This window comes from Pleurodeles waltl, chromosome 4_2, assembly GCF_031143425.1.
Source record: "Pleurodeles waltl isolate 20211129_DDA chromosome 4_2, aPleWal1.hap1.20221129, whole genome shotgun sequence".
In the NCBI taxonomy this organism is placed as follows: domain Eukaryota; kingdom Metazoa; phylum Chordata; class Amphibia; order Caudata; family Salamandridae; genus Pleurodeles; species Pleurodeles waltl.
The window spans coordinates 678,733,267-678,748,640 of record NC_090443.1 but is presented as its reverse complement, the minus strand read 5'-3'; the positions used below and the strand labels follow the sequence as shown (position 1 = coordinate 678,748,640).

The following is a 15,374-nucleotide window of genomic DNA, read 5'->3' as shown; positions in this document are numbered from 1 at the left end:
AACCATACTCCTAGTCAGGGTAAGGTAAAGGCAAACCCTAAATTAATCTTTGCTCACCCTCTGGTAGCTTGACACAGAGCAATCAGTTTTAACTTAGAGGCAGTGTTTTTAAGTATTTGTGAATCACTTCAAATAGTAAAACAGTGAAAACAACACACAAAACAATTCCACACCAGATTAGAAATACAGGGTAAAATTGAATAAATAAAGCAAGACCACAACTGTACAAATCCAATAAGTAGACCTGGTGTTATTATTTATTAAAGAATACATTGTAAAAAAGCAGGCTGGCTACAGGGACCCAGTCAGGCCTGCTGAACTAAAGCACCTTGATCTGAGGTTGGGGAGCATTGTGTGGCTCCGGTTGAAGATGCATCACACAGCAGAGGTGATCCATCGGTTCCTAGATGTGACAAGACATACCAAGAGTATGGTGAGCGTTCTCAGCTGACCAGGTAAGGGAGAATTGTGTACTTCGAATCATGGTTGTAGACACGTTTTAACTGCTCACTTCTAGAGGCTATTTTTGGTTTTGGCTATGTACATTATGGGCTCTGAAATGCCCCGACTACTGCATTTCACATTTATTGTTGAGTCAGCTGGTCCTTGCCACCCGTTATGCACACGCTTCTTGGTGCGGAGATTTTTTTCAAATTTCACTTTTGCATCAATTCATGGGTCAGTGTTTAATTGTATTTTTGGCCATATTTTTCCTGTGCATATAGACTATCAGTTATTCAGTGCTCTCCAGTTTGGGCTTATCTCAGTGAGTAAGGCTTTTACGTACTAGTGATTGGGCTCAGTTTAGGTTTACAGCTGCACTTTTTTCTGTCAGGCCCTTTTTATTATGACAATGTGGTTTTGCCATATTTGTGGAATATTTTTCATAAGGGAGACGTTATGTTTATTCGTTAAATAGCTCAGCTGATTTTCTCTACCTTATTTTCAGCAAATTTCATAAAGCAATTATAGCTTCTTTAGTCACTTTTCAACCTACATGCTGCTTTTGGCCCATGTTCTTTATCTCATTTCTTCTTGTGTGATGGTGGATCAGTATATTTTGTTATGAGTATCCATATGCCTTGAGTGGCAAATCTACACTGTTCGTTCTCTAGTCCCATTGACAGTGATCTGATAGCTCTGTTATTGGTCATCTCAGTTATTAGGTATTTCCTATTTTCCAGCTTTCTGCTGAGGACCGTGTTGTTTGAGATAGCTGTTCCCTTCTGTGCCTATGTAAAATACTCTTTTCAGTCATAGGACAGGTCACACCAGTCATTTAAGCACCAATCATTTACATGCTCTGGGCCTATTTTTATTCCATTTTGGAATGTATATTTTGTGCCATATTACTTCTAGTGGTCCGTTTAGTCTCCCTGGGTGTTCGCTAACCCATTTATCTTTTATCTTAGCGGTTCACTCTGAATAAGGGATGGTTTTGCTCTCCTGTTTCTATGGTTGTTCTCATAATTTGTGGCCTTATATTAGTCTCTATAGACCTCATGTGAATTTTAATATTAGTCCCAGCTTGGGCATTTCATTTAAAAGAATACTTGGCCTGCTGCAGTCATCTTTTCGCCTCTTCCGCCTACTATGTATGTCACCTCTACATGCTTTTCATTTCTTCACTATAGCACACTTCCTTTTTGCTTTATTATTGTTCAAATTTGGTGTTGATGGTCAGTGAATGTGTACATCTGATTAAACTTTGCTACACAAGTGCATGTTGGGCATTTTAAGCTTTGGTGTTGGGTTAGACGGGTCTTCTTGAACATTTTTGGTTCAGAGTACATTTGTTTTAATCTATATGGGTTATTGTTTTTGTAGTGATTTGAGCCTTTTGTTTTTCTAGATCATTCCCCTGTGATCTTCCCATATGGCCTTCTTCCCTTGCTTGTCTATGTCGCTCCCCATTAGTAAAAAAAAATACAAAAGATTAAAATCCCTGGTGCCTAGTGGTTTCGGCCCCCCTTGATGGCAAATCGTCCCAATTAAAATAGGCCGATCTGCCCCCAAGGGGGAGGGGGGGCAGGAATGGCCTAAAATAAATTTGCGCTCCCCCCCCTGGGGAGCGACCCTTGCCTAAGGGGTCACTCCCCTTTAGTGAAATTGTCATTAAAAAAAAAATAGACTGGTGTCTAGTGGTTTCGGCCCCCCTTGGGGGCAGATTGGCCTAATAGAAATAGGAGTATCTGCCCCCAAAGGGCAGAAATGTCCTAAAAACAATTTGCCCCCTAGGGGAGTGCCTAAAGGGTCACTCCCCACATCCCCAATTTTTTTTAAAAAAGATCCCTGGTGTCTAGTTGCTTCTCCCCCCCGGGGGCAGATTGGCCTAATTAAAAAAGGCTGATCTGCCCATGGGGGGGGGAAACAGAAAAGGCCTAATTCAAAATAATTGCCCCCTAGGGGAGCGACCCTTACCAAATAGGTCGCTCCCCTTCATTGTTTATTTACAGAAAACAAAAATCTCTGGTGTCTAGTGGTCATTTCTGCAGCCCGATCGCTTCATGATTGGGCTGCAGAAATGCTCAGAAAGACATGAAAGGAAAGGCCTTTCCTTTCATGTCTCTGTGCAAGCTTCCAGCGCGATGGGGGCAGCCTCTGATGAGGCCAGCGTGCGATCGCGCGCTGATCATCAGGTGTGACTGGGGGATAGGGGACAGGAGTGGAATGGGAAGCGGTTCCCCTTCCATCCCTGTGCTAGAGGTGTGGGGGGAGGCCCACGGGGGAGTGCTAGTGCTCCCCCTATGCTCCAGTGCCGGGACATAATGGTTACAGTAGAACACTGGAGAATTAAAGGACAGACAGTTAGAAGTATGTTTTACTCAGCATGTCGGACCTTTTTCCTCACACAGCTGAGGAAGATATTTTGAAAATGTTTTCTTATTCTACCTTCTGATGCACCTTCCATACCTTCTGTGAGAAAACCATGAGACAAAATCATTTTCTCTTAATCACGGGGCTGCAAATCACAACACAGGATCAGCATGTTTCACAAAGCAAAGTAAAATCCCCTCAGAACTCAACACAATTCCTAAAATGTGTATGAAACCACATACAGATGATTTATATGGCAGACACCTGACGATTTCCGATGTACTTGTATGTTCAGGTCACGCTGCATTAGCTTTCTCAAAATGTATAAACACCTTAGCAATGCATTTATTAAATGCTTACTTTTTATATAGATTACGGTGTGGTAAAGGTAGGAGTCCAGATTTCAAGCATGATGTTATAGAAATAATGTTATCTAAAACAGAACAAAGAAATACACATACCAGAGGCCTAATAGTGGGAGAATTTCGTCCGGTGGAGATTGCATGCTGAATTCCAATTTGCTGAGTTGTGTTCAAGACACACATATAAATGTCGTCATTTCCCTGAAAAAGAGTATAGGCAGAGATGAGCAAAGCAGCATAGATTGATTATATTAATCATATTAATCAAGAGAGCCAATAATGTTTGTTTCTCAAGGCAACACATTCTAACTTCACATAAATATCTGTGCCTAGTATCCAATACCCGAAATCAGTGATCAGTATTCTGCTAATAAACTATTAGACATATTGTCATACACTGGTATTTGTTCTTGAAAAAAAGAAGTGCCATAAATTAAAGGCACTGATCCCTAAACATTGAGAACACTGCAAAGAGGTTCACAGTTTCAAACTGAGTGTTCCTTTCTACATGCTTTGAGAGCTAGCACCAAGTATGAGTGCGGCAGAGATTACCAATATTAAGCTTCATCTTGAAGTCGAATAGGTTTGCATGATTGTAGTTCTACATCCAAGACCAACAGTGAAACAGTGGATAGGCTAATTAATGCTAAAATTTAAATAATTTGGATTATTCTTTCTTTAGTAGAATATTATTTTTAGGACCATTAAGAATGAACAAAGTATGGGTTTCCTGAAATTGCAAGACCTGTGACCAATATCATCCTACTATTACCACAATAAATTAGCACCTGAACAATTACAATAAATATAGTGGTAGAGCCATACTGAGTTAGGAGAGCAACAGATTTCCCATCATTTATGATTTCAACATTGTTATGGACACCAACAGATGTTTAGTAAACTTTAGTTACAATGAAATTACAAATCATGTCCAGGCTTATTTTAGGAGAACTACATCATGCTTTTTTCATAACTTGATATGTCACTAACAAATATGAAGACCCTCTCAGCCCGGTATATTGTTTTTGAGTTTATAAACATGGGCCAAAATGATTTCATTACATAGATGGGATGTCACTGGTCAATAGATCCTTTGTAAATATGCTTTCATGATAATTGGCAAAGGAGGCATAGCATTTGTTTCAGGAGCCATTAGCTTTACTATAATTTCAGCTAGTCTGAATTTGGAAGTTTGTGACTGTTTTAGAGATTTCATTAATTTCCAAAAGTTATATTACAAGTTAAACATTGGACATTCTGAATTTGCTTCCTAACTCAAACAAAGCAATATTGTGTTATTACATATCTTTCAAAATGTATACAAATCCTAATATAGTACACCCCACTTGTTATCCCTCTGAAAAGGATGCCACCCATTTAGTATTTTTTAACAAGAGAGAATTTGGACAACAGAAGTGGGGAAGGCACCTCATCCATTATAAAGGCTTCATGGTACACACTAATGCACAAATACACCATGGTGTAGTTCAAAGGGTCACAAGTCTATTCAGGGCTATTGTATGGTTCTCAATGCACCCTTCTAATACAGTCCCATTATTTTTCCAAACCTTAGTGCATAAGTGAATCTAGGTGATATAGTGTCATTGGAGCAAAGATTGTTATCCCACGGAAGAAGCCAAAATTTCCCATCAGATAATGATTAATTGCACATGTTTATGATGGAATACATATTAAGAATGTTGGTGGTGAGGTAAGGATTCCCATCAAAATTAGTTTCTAGATAAAATACTTCAGACAAAGACCACTCTAGAGCTGTGGTATTGCTCATGATGTAAAGGATCTGGCTGTCATCATGGTATTTGAAAAATAATTTTGTCTAGTATTGTTTTACTTGCCACTACGTAAAATGTTTATTTACTTTCTTTCTCTGATAAAAATTAATACAATATCCAAAGCAATATGAAACATATGGGTGAGTGGGGTATTCTTCAATGGTTTCATTCTATGGACATTAGAGAACTGAAAGGATGCCACAGGAATGAATCTATACTTTACGACGTTAGTTTAGTGACTTTCAACATCTAAACAGAAAAGGGTCTCTGAGTTGTCTGTTGATGAGCAAATCTGTATAATATTCAGCAGCTGGTGGGGCTAAGTGGAGTAAAGTCTCAACTTTGTGTCTCAGTATAATGAAGCCTTGTTGTTCTGCAGACACTACAAATATGGCTACATTTTCTAAATTCATCAAAGGTGGGGCATCCAATTATACTCCTGACTTCTATAGGTATCGCCAGAACATATGACTGACTGAGTAAAATGTAATAGTTAAGAATCTCTTTTGGGGGGGTGAGTACATTTTCTCATATAGTGCCTTAGACATCTACAGGATGTCCAACACTGCTCTTTAATTAATCCGACCAAATGTTGTTCAGGTGAGATCTTTTGCTAATTATGATGAACGTTTGACTACAATTTAATGTTTCTTGATTCATGAACAAAGCATCATACAAGTTGGCAAAAACACAATTGAAATCATTATTAGTTGTTATTAGGTCATTGCACTTATTAGTCAGACTTTCCCTATATATTCTAGAATACAATTGTTGATCCAAGTGTGAATGCAGCTTTCCACACTACTTGGCTCTATCCCATTAAGCCTGTTTAGTTGTTTTGCACTGAGCTAATGCTGTATTTCTTCCTTTCTAATTTTCTCCACAGCTCGCTGGATTGTTTAAAACTATTGCATCTCGGTCTTCTATTCCTTTAAACTGGACCTCCACTGTTTTTCTTGAAGTGACCTTAGATCTTTGATTCAACAACTGTTAGCCCATTACTGTTTGCTTTAAGAGACTTCAAAATGTTTATATCCTTTACACCTATTTTAACTTCATCCCTAGAAAATGTACATCCCTTTCAAAAAAGTCCATAGAAATTATTTGTCATTTAGGACAAAAGTGTTGAATCTCCAGTGAACTGACAACTTTAAGCCGGCTGGTGCATGCTCCGAAGTATATATTATGGGCATCATCACAGATGAGAAATTTCTGTATAATACATTTTCTGCTTAAAAATATACTAATGAAAATGAAAGTCAGCTGCACAGAAAAAGTACTGTGCCATTATTAATCGGTCAATGATCCTATATTCGATTTTTAAGGTAGTCCTGTCTTTAGGTCTCTTACGGCTGAAGGAAAATGTCAGTCAACTTGATTATCCAGGAACATATTGAAGTTGCCCACTCCAAATGTAAAAGTGATTAGGTAGAAAAATATTAATGATTCTAAGAGTATTATGGAAAAGAAACGAATCATGCAGATACTATTAATGTCAGCTGTTTTCTGAATTAGCTTTTGCTGTTTATTTATCAACATCTGGATTTTATTGAAAAACAGCTGTGACTTTCAAAGCCTACCCGGTCTTCTTTACTTTACAATGCCACCTCCTAACAGAGGTAGTTCTCTTGAACCCAGCCAGTCTCAGCTGTTTGTGGCTGAACATGGGCTGTTACAATCAATTGTAAAATTGTATACAACTATATTTTCTGACTCTGTATTAATGCATTTAGCATGCATGCTACTTCAAACTTGCACAACTCTGTGGCATTTTCTGAATTAGGAAAAACATGTATTGCTACACACATGCATTCACAGGCAAAAAATGTTCAGGCCTTTGTTCACACAAAGACAAGTTTAAGTTGACTAGTTTTGTGGGTGGATGAAGCAATTTGGTCATAAATCGCAAAGAATGGATGAAGGTATTTTTATTCATTAGATTTCTGGTACTGTTTCCTTACACTGACATTTTGCTATCGTTTGTGTTGCAAATATAGTAACAGGTAAACTGTTTCCTTTATTCTGCACATAATTGAATTCCTAGTGAAAGAGCATCAACACAAAAAACAGAAGTTCATAGGAACACTGTTGACTGAGTTAAAACACTAAACAGTTCTGCAAAAAATCCATTCCCAGGGCTATGGAAAGCTACTGTGCCCTTTTTAGATTGAGCATAGCAGCACGCAAGAGGTTTTTGGTATGTATCTGGGCTTTTAACCACGCCCACTGCACACCCATCACGATCACTCGTTCATGGGTTTGCCTTTCAAAAATCCTTTGTTTTTGTTGGTAAATGCTTTACGTTTGTCCCTCCTTGGGGCGGTTTGGTTACAGCGTAGCCATCGACCAGGTTACATAGATAATTGCACTTTGTTGATAACTTTGACAGCAAGCGAACTTCTTTTTCCTTTCGTGTCTCACCTTGGTGCTCACACTCATGGCGGTGGTGGCACTTTGAAATGGCTGACTTATGCCAAATATTTAACTTTTTATTTTCAGTTTGTGTGGCAAGAAAAGTCCAGTTAGGCATTTAAAATGTTAATAGCTCTAACTCGAGCAAATGCAAGACCCATTGGATTGCAAATGCTTGTTAGAACTTGGAAGCAAGGAAGCAGAGGAGCCAAGAGCTTACTCATGGAGTGCTGGGTCAAGAAATTCAGAACCTAGCAATATAATAAATAACTCTGAATAAGTCAATGTTCATAATTGTTTTTCTTTTAAAAAGTTTTAAAAAAGGAACGTATATTAATAAATGCATAACAAAAACTAAGCACTACACACAGTGATGATTGACAAATGGAAAGAAAAAAAGGGGACATCCTCTAAAGACAATCTTGCCAATCTGCTGGTGCTTCCTTTACCTACAGCCCACTCCCTTGAAAATTACATGACCACTAAGCTCAACCATTAGTGCTTCTTAGGTGAAGAAGTCTTGTTGTGGTGCCCTCCACTTTTAATTCGGATGAAAACAGACAAATGCATTGGTGCACTTTTCCTTTCTTCCTCTGAGGCGACCCAAAAATGCCCAATACGGAGGCAGATAGCTATTGACGCTTGCTGTGGAGGCAGGGTCCAACTAAAGCCCTAAAAGAAGGCTATTCTTCCAGCATTTGCCTATAGGGGGTAAAAGGGACGGGGCGCTGAAATGCGAGCTGGCCAGCAGTGTAACCAAATGTCCCAAAGAGGAAACATTTTAAAACGCATAGATTTTACACGTCAGACAGACAGAAAGAAAGAGAACATGTGTTGGATCCCCAAGTAAATTCTAAAGTCTTAGCAGGTCATATACTATTTAGCCCGAGTGCCATCAGCAACAGTGACACCTATGCACAGATGCGAGGCAGAAACAGACAAGTTTTCCTATTAGCTCCTGCAACATTGTGCAAATGCATGTTTAAACCTGTGCAGAGCCTCTTACCTCATCGGTGCAGCAGAGATCGTTTACAATTTGAGCACTGGAGGTTACAGCTAACATATTTTATTAACAGAAGCTTTTAGTGTGTTAAACCTCATGAAGAAGACTCACCCACAGCGCAGGTCAAAAAACTATAGGCCGACAAGAGAAAACTGGAGATTTTCACAGCTCACAACCTGCTTCCATAAAATATTTTAAAGCACTTACTCAGCAAAGCACTGTATTTTGAATAGCTTATATGAACAATGGTATCCTATGGACGTTATTTTAAACCTTTGAATGCCCCTTAGAAACGATTGGGCCTAAGTTTCTATTTTATGACTGAGTAATGCCAGGCAGGATGCTTACACCTTAACAGTTTTGGTGTGATCCATTTGCTCTTTGGCCTTGTTTCTTAGCCACTTTCAGTGAAAAAAACTACAACCCAGTCGGTCTGAGATCAGTTAGCTAAATATCTGTTAAAAATGTTTCGTTACACACAATGTTTTTAACACCCACAAATTTATCCCTCAAATGTAAAAGATACAATTCCCTGTATTGCTGTTTGATTTGCCATTAACTGTCATTTTCTGTGTAGCATGTTCTGGCAGCAGCGATTCTCTTTCTGAGGGTAGGCGCGCACACTGGGCATATTCCTTCCCAGCAGAGCCTTACTGTCTACTGGTGGAACATCAGACACTATTGATCGTCCTTAGGTGAATCGATGATTGATAAGCAAGCAAATGTAACCCAAAAAACAATAAAGAGAAATAAGACACGACTGCCCACATAATTTGAGAAGCTTTGCCTGTTTGGTTCCTCTCCAGACTTTTGAATTAGTATAAATATAATAATAGTGAAACATTTCCTACAGCCGGAGTCCCATGAGTACTGTAGAAAATGTATTTTAAGTTTAAAAATGTGCATTGAAAGTTCCATAATGAATACTACAGCAACTACATTGGTGTGAGCATTAAAGGTGCAGATTACTGCAATGACTGAACTATTTAGGTTACTTCATGTCTTCCTCTTCTGCTAATAATCCACAGGTCTAGAATTAGCCACAGTGTTTTCTCATGTAACAAAACAAAACAATTCCCAGACATCTAAAAAGTTGTTCAATTGAGGTCTGTAAACCTGCATGCATGCTACACAAGGTCCATAACAAAGAATGTTCTTGCCAAAAAGACTTAGGCCCGTATTTATACTTTCTTTAGCGCCGCATTTGCGCCGCTTTTTGGCGCAAAACGGCGCAAACCTACAAAATACAATGGTATTTTGCAAGTTTGCGCCGTTTTTGCGTCAAAAAACGTCGCAAATGCGGCGCAAAAAAAGTATAAATACGGGCCTCGAAGTGTCAGTTTCAAATTAAAAACAAATCAGACTAGAAGACAGAGAGACTGGCTAAATGATACTCCCATTTAATCTACAGACACATATTACCAGCTCACGCTCAGCAATGTAGGGCATGCTCTCAGTGAGAATGCATTGCCAAAACTGTACAAAATATAAGCATAGCCCAGGTAAACACATTACACTAACATTCCCACACTGTACTAAATTATTTAAAGTTGCTTGTTGTAATTGATTATAGGGTTCAATATGTTCATAACTAAAACCCAAATCATGTATTTTGGAGAGTACACAAGTAAAAACTTACAATATTAACTACTTGATGTGCTCAATTCCTTTACAGAGTTGTGATATGGTCTCAATATTCTCCCATAAATGTTTTGTAAAACACCACGTGCTCCACTTTCATATTCATATATTAAGAATATTCCACATGGAACCTATAGTTTTTATTTATTTTTTATTTGTTTTTATTAGCATTTTCAACATTTTGGTGTATATAATCAGTTCCGTTTATTGCATAAACTTGTATTAATTCACGCAGTTCTGACTAATCGCAGTCCATCCCAATGTTAGTCTCAAATGTGTTATTAATGGGTTCCCATGGAAATCTGGTACTTATGTTTTGCATGGCCTTATCTCTGTGTGCTATGTATGCAGTAGTTACGTATATTCCTGTGTCATGCATTTTAATATCTTCTCTCATTTTCACACCAACCTAACACTTCTTAACTATAACAACTGTCAACATGTGGTGTATTGCGGAAGGGGCAGGTATTGACCACTAATTTGCAGAGAGTATATGCCAAGGACCCCATGCCGAGGGAGACCGCCACCCCCAGACGTCTCTTCTGTGTCTCCCCTGCTGTGTGGGAGTGGCCCCGGGCAGGGATGGAGCAACACCTCCGCCCATATTCCTTCAAGCTGTCCATATCCTCTGTTATTCTCCAGGTCTGCCTGCTCCTTTTCTATCCTTGTCCTGGGCTGCTCAGAAGGGAGGTACAATCCATGATGTACCCCCTAGTACCACGGTTCAGTATGTTCCACCTGCTCCGGTTCCTCTCTCTCTCGTCTTGTTCTGAGTTGGGTCCTGACCCTCTTGTCGATGTCCCTACCTCCCATTCCCTACTCTCCCATTTGATCAGGGCTTCCTCCCATGTAGGAGCCAGGGGTGTCAGACGCACCCCCCGAGCCTCTACACTTCTAAGCACTTGCACTTCAGCCTTCGCCCATTTTGTCAGGTCCCGTCTCCAGTCCTCCATAAGTGGGGGCCTCGGCGACTTCCACCCTAGCGTGATCTGTCTTCTGAACAACACTAAGGCCAAATCGAGGAATCGATTGCCTACCATCCCAAGTGATGGTCCTGAGTACAAGCCCAGCAGACACACAGAGGGGGTCAGTCCCAGAGTGGCACCCAAAAGGCCCTCCAAGTCGGTCAGAACTGCCCTCCAGCTCCCCAGGAGTCCAGGGCAGTGCCACATCATATGGTCCAGGTCCGCGTCTACTTCTCCGCATCTAGTGCATCCCCTGGGTTCACCATCGTATATTAGGTTCAGCCTGTGCGGGTAGAGGTATGTTCTATGGGCGTAATTGTACTGTATGTATCGAAGTCTAGTATTCCGTGAAACCACCCGCAGGTATGCCACAACCTTCCTCCACTCTGCCTCCGACAAATCTTTACCTAATCTCTTTTCCCATCTCTCCCTCAGTGTCTGCAGTGGATTAAGTGTGTCATCACTCTGGGCCTAATATAACCCGGATACCTGGTGTTGGTCAGTTCCAGAGGTTAACAGGAGATCGGGACCCGGTGTGTGGAAGGTTTTGCATTAACTGTGTCCCAGTGTGCCTTTATGTGGTGTAACAAGTGATGATGTAGTAGAAATTGCCCGATTGGCATTCCTTTCTGACCAGCCATTTCTGTGAAAGATCTTAATACCCCATCACTGAAAAGGTCCCCCATATTCCTTGTCCGCCATCCCAAATGAGGTCCCTGAGGATACTGTTCAGTTCCCTAAACCACGACAGAGGGAGTAATACCGGCAGGTTGGTGAAGTAATAAAGGAGGCGCAGTAACATAATCATCTTGGACAATGCCACTCTGGCCATTATGGACAATTTAAGAGATCGCCAGAATCCCACAGAGGCACGGAGCGATCGGAGTGCCCTTCCCACATTACCTTCCCGTAGGTCCCTGAGATCGTGAAACACCTGTATGCCCAAGTATTTGAAGGTGTGTGGTGCCCATACTATATGCTCCGGACAGGACTGTGGGGGCAGGCTTCCCGCCACCAAGGGAAATACAAAGGTCTTACCTCTATTAAGACGCAGGCCGGACAAGGTGCCAAAGCGGTCCAGGTTGTCGAGTGCCCACGGTAGTCCCGAATTACCATCTCTTAAGTAGATCGAGATGTCGTCAGCAGAGAGGGAGATAATGTGCTCTTTCTGTCCCCACTCAATTCCTCTTCCCTTGCCCTCCATCCTTAGCCGTGCTGCCAGGGGTTCAATCGCCAATGCGAATAACAATGGGGACAGTGGGCACCCCTGCCTGGTGCCCCTATATATAGGATAAGTTTCCGATATCGTCCTGCCCGTCCTTACTCTAGCCAGTGGGGCTTCATATAATAGGTCTACCCATCTCACCCATCCCTCCCCCAGTCCCATCCGACGCATGACTGTCCTCAGGTAGTCCCATCCGACCGAATCAAAGGCCTTCTCAAAGTCAATGGCCAGGAGCGTTCCTGTAGGGGACCTCTCTTCGCGTGGCATGTGCAAGATGGCAAAAAGGCGTCCAAGGTTTAGTGAGGTGTTGCGGGCAGGTACAAACCCGTTCTGATCCTCATGGATCAAGTTCGATATATGTAGGAGCAGTCGATTGGCCATAAGTTTGCTGAGGATTTTGAAGTCATTATTCAGCATCGATAGTGGGCGAATGTCGGTCCCAGATGCGTTGCCCGAATCCGTCTTGGGGAGAGGGATCACCAGGGCCTCCCTCATTGAGCCCGGCAGTCGGCCTCGCTGGAACGCCTCTGTGTACATTTCCACCAGCTGGGGTGCCAGCAGGGTCGAATACTTCTTATAGAAGTCCATCAGGAGTCCGTCTATGCCCGGGGTCTTCCCTGTTGCTAACTGTGTGATGGCCTCCTGCACTTCCCTTAAAGTCACTGGTCCGCCCAGCTCGTCCCCCTCTCTCTGTTCTAGTCTGTTCAGAGGTAATGGGTGCAGGTAGATGTCCAATGTTTCTGTCTCGTGCGCCTCTGGGCTCCTATAGAGGAAGGTGTAATACTCTCTAAACGCATCATTTATGGTTCCCAGTGTACTTCTGTGTTCCCCCTTCATGTCTCTGACTCCTACAATGGGTGTCTCCCCTCCTCTTGGTCTCACCATCCAGGCTAACATCCTGCCCGATCTGCCCTCCTCCGATGCCCAATGTCCCTGTGTACTATGGCATCTCAACTGCTCTTTGACCTGTGAATAGTTCTTCTTTGCTTCCTTGTATTTATCTTGCTCAGTCGCCTCTCTGCTTCCCCCTTTTTCACCCTCATGTATAATCCTCTCTAATTTATTCAGTTCCCGCTCCAATGTGTGTCTGATTCCAACTGTTTGCCCCAAGCAGCAACCCCTAGTCGCCACCTTAAGTGCCTCCCATTCCACATGTCTCGCGGATGCAGAGCCCTTATTAATAGCAATATGGTTTGCCAAGTGAGAGCGTAGCATCTCTCTATATGCCTGGTCTTCCAGCGCTGTCGCGGACAATCTCTATATTGGGATGGGGGTCTATCATTGATCGCTTTCCATGTAAGCATGAGGGGGCTATGATCAGAGAGGGTACGCTCTAGATATTCCGAGTGAGTCACCTCCTGCGCCATTGCGGTCGAGCACACTATCCTATCTATCCTGGTGTGGACCTGGTGGAGGCAGGAGTAGTAGGAGCAGTCCCTTTCCCTAGGGTGCTGACTACGCCATACATCTATCAGCTCCCAAGCCCTCACCCACTCTCTCAGATTCTTAGCTATTTTATGCGTTACGGCTCCCGCCAGTGGTGGAGTGGACCGGTCTAGATCAACGTCCATTATACTATTAAAATCTCCGACAATCACTAGCTCCTCCCCTTGGCGGCGTATAATATGGCTCGAAAGGCACTGCATGAAGAGGATCTGGTCTTGATTAGGGCATAGACACTGGTGAATGCGATCGGGACTCTATGCAATTTCCCTCTTACTGTTACAAACCTACCCTCCTGGTCAATGTCTGTCGAGGTGGCCTCAAAGGGGACTCCCGCTCTAACCCACACCAGGGCCCCCCTAGCAAATACCGAATATTTGGTGGCGAATATCTGCCCTCTCCATCTTCGTCTTAATTTTTCAATCTCGGTCGCCACAAGGTGAATTTCTTGTAGTAGGGCCACGTTTATACCTCGTCTTTTTAAGTAGGCGAGCACTCTATGTCTTTTGGTGGGCGACCCCATCCCCCTTATATTCCATGTTATTATGTTGTATTCTGTCATGATAACATGACTGTAGTACGCCATGTGCCCGCCACTCCGCTGGGCCCCACGACTAGCCTGTGTGTCCTATATATATGTGGCCCCTTACCACGACATCACCATTAAAAACATAAAACTGTAACTCCCAACTCCCATTCCCCAGGGTGCCTCTCCAACTGAGGTGGCCCATGAAAGAGCGCAACAGTGCGACTTAGTCAACAAGTTAAGTATAGGTCTTGCCATCCGGAGACACCTGTGGGGGGGGTGGTAGCTCCATGCCCGCCAGGGCCTGCTGTTCGTACTGTGATCCTCACCTCAGGTCCAATTTATGGATTCATTCAGCCCAGTTCGTCTGCCGTTTGAGGGGTCACCCTCGGAGCAGACACAAAACAACCCGAACCCCCCACCGAGGATACAGAGGCCTGGTCCGATTCTCCTCCACTACCTTCCTGTGAGGACATTTCCTTACTAATGGAGGCCGCAGCCTCCAAGGCCACTCTCTTAGCGAGATCCTTTTGAGCCTGGGTCAGTTCACCCGTGTGTGGCGTCTGTTCCGTGGTCTCCTTTATCCCCCAAGGGGGTTCCACCTGGCCTGGCAGCCGCCTCCTCGGTGCCCTTCTCCCATACCTCGTGACTCCAGCCATTCCCATGCCTCATCAGGTTTCAGGAAAAACATAGTTTCGCCATTGGCAATCACCCTCAACTTGGCCGGGAAGAGGAGCAAATACTGGCCCTCTACCCGCCTCTCCAGGAGTAGGACTCGGTCGGTCAGGTCGATTATCGTGGCTTCCAGGTTCTCATGTTTTGGGGCAATTTCCAAAAGTGTGTTTTCTGCCCACCGGACTCTGGGGGTCATTCTGACCCCGGTGGGTGGCGGTTGCCGCCCGCCTGGCGGGAACCGCCATTTGGCTGCTCCGCGGTCAAAAGACCGCTGGTGCCATTCCAACTTTCCCGCTGGGCCGGCGGGCGCTACCCAATGTAGCGCCCGCCGGCCCAGCGGGAAGGAGGCCTGCAACACTGAAGCCGGCTCCGAATGGAGCCGGCGGTGTTGCAGGCGTGCGACGGGTGCAGTTGCACCCGTCGCGCTTTTCACTGTCTGCTATGCTGTTAGGGGGCCCCTGCACTGCCCATGCCAGTGGCATGGGCAGTGCAGGGGCCCCCAGGGGCCCCAG

General features: G+C 43.3%; 1 protein-coding gene across 2 annotated transcripts in view; it reads right to left on the bottom strand.

Annotated features, from left to right (window-relative positions):
• LOC138293180 (putative ferric-chelate reductase 1) overlaps positions 1-15,374 on the bottom strand; it is a 240,455-nt gene that overhangs the window by 137,432 nt on the left and 87,649 nt on the right. For both annotated transcript variants that reach the window (XM_069232257.1, XM_069232258.1), the window contains exon 7: positions 3,279-3,380. In XM_069232257.1, coding sequence (XP_069088358.1) covers positions 3,279-3,380 — 102 coding nt within the window. The remainder of the gene's footprint in view (positions 1-3,278; positions 3,381-15,374) is intronic.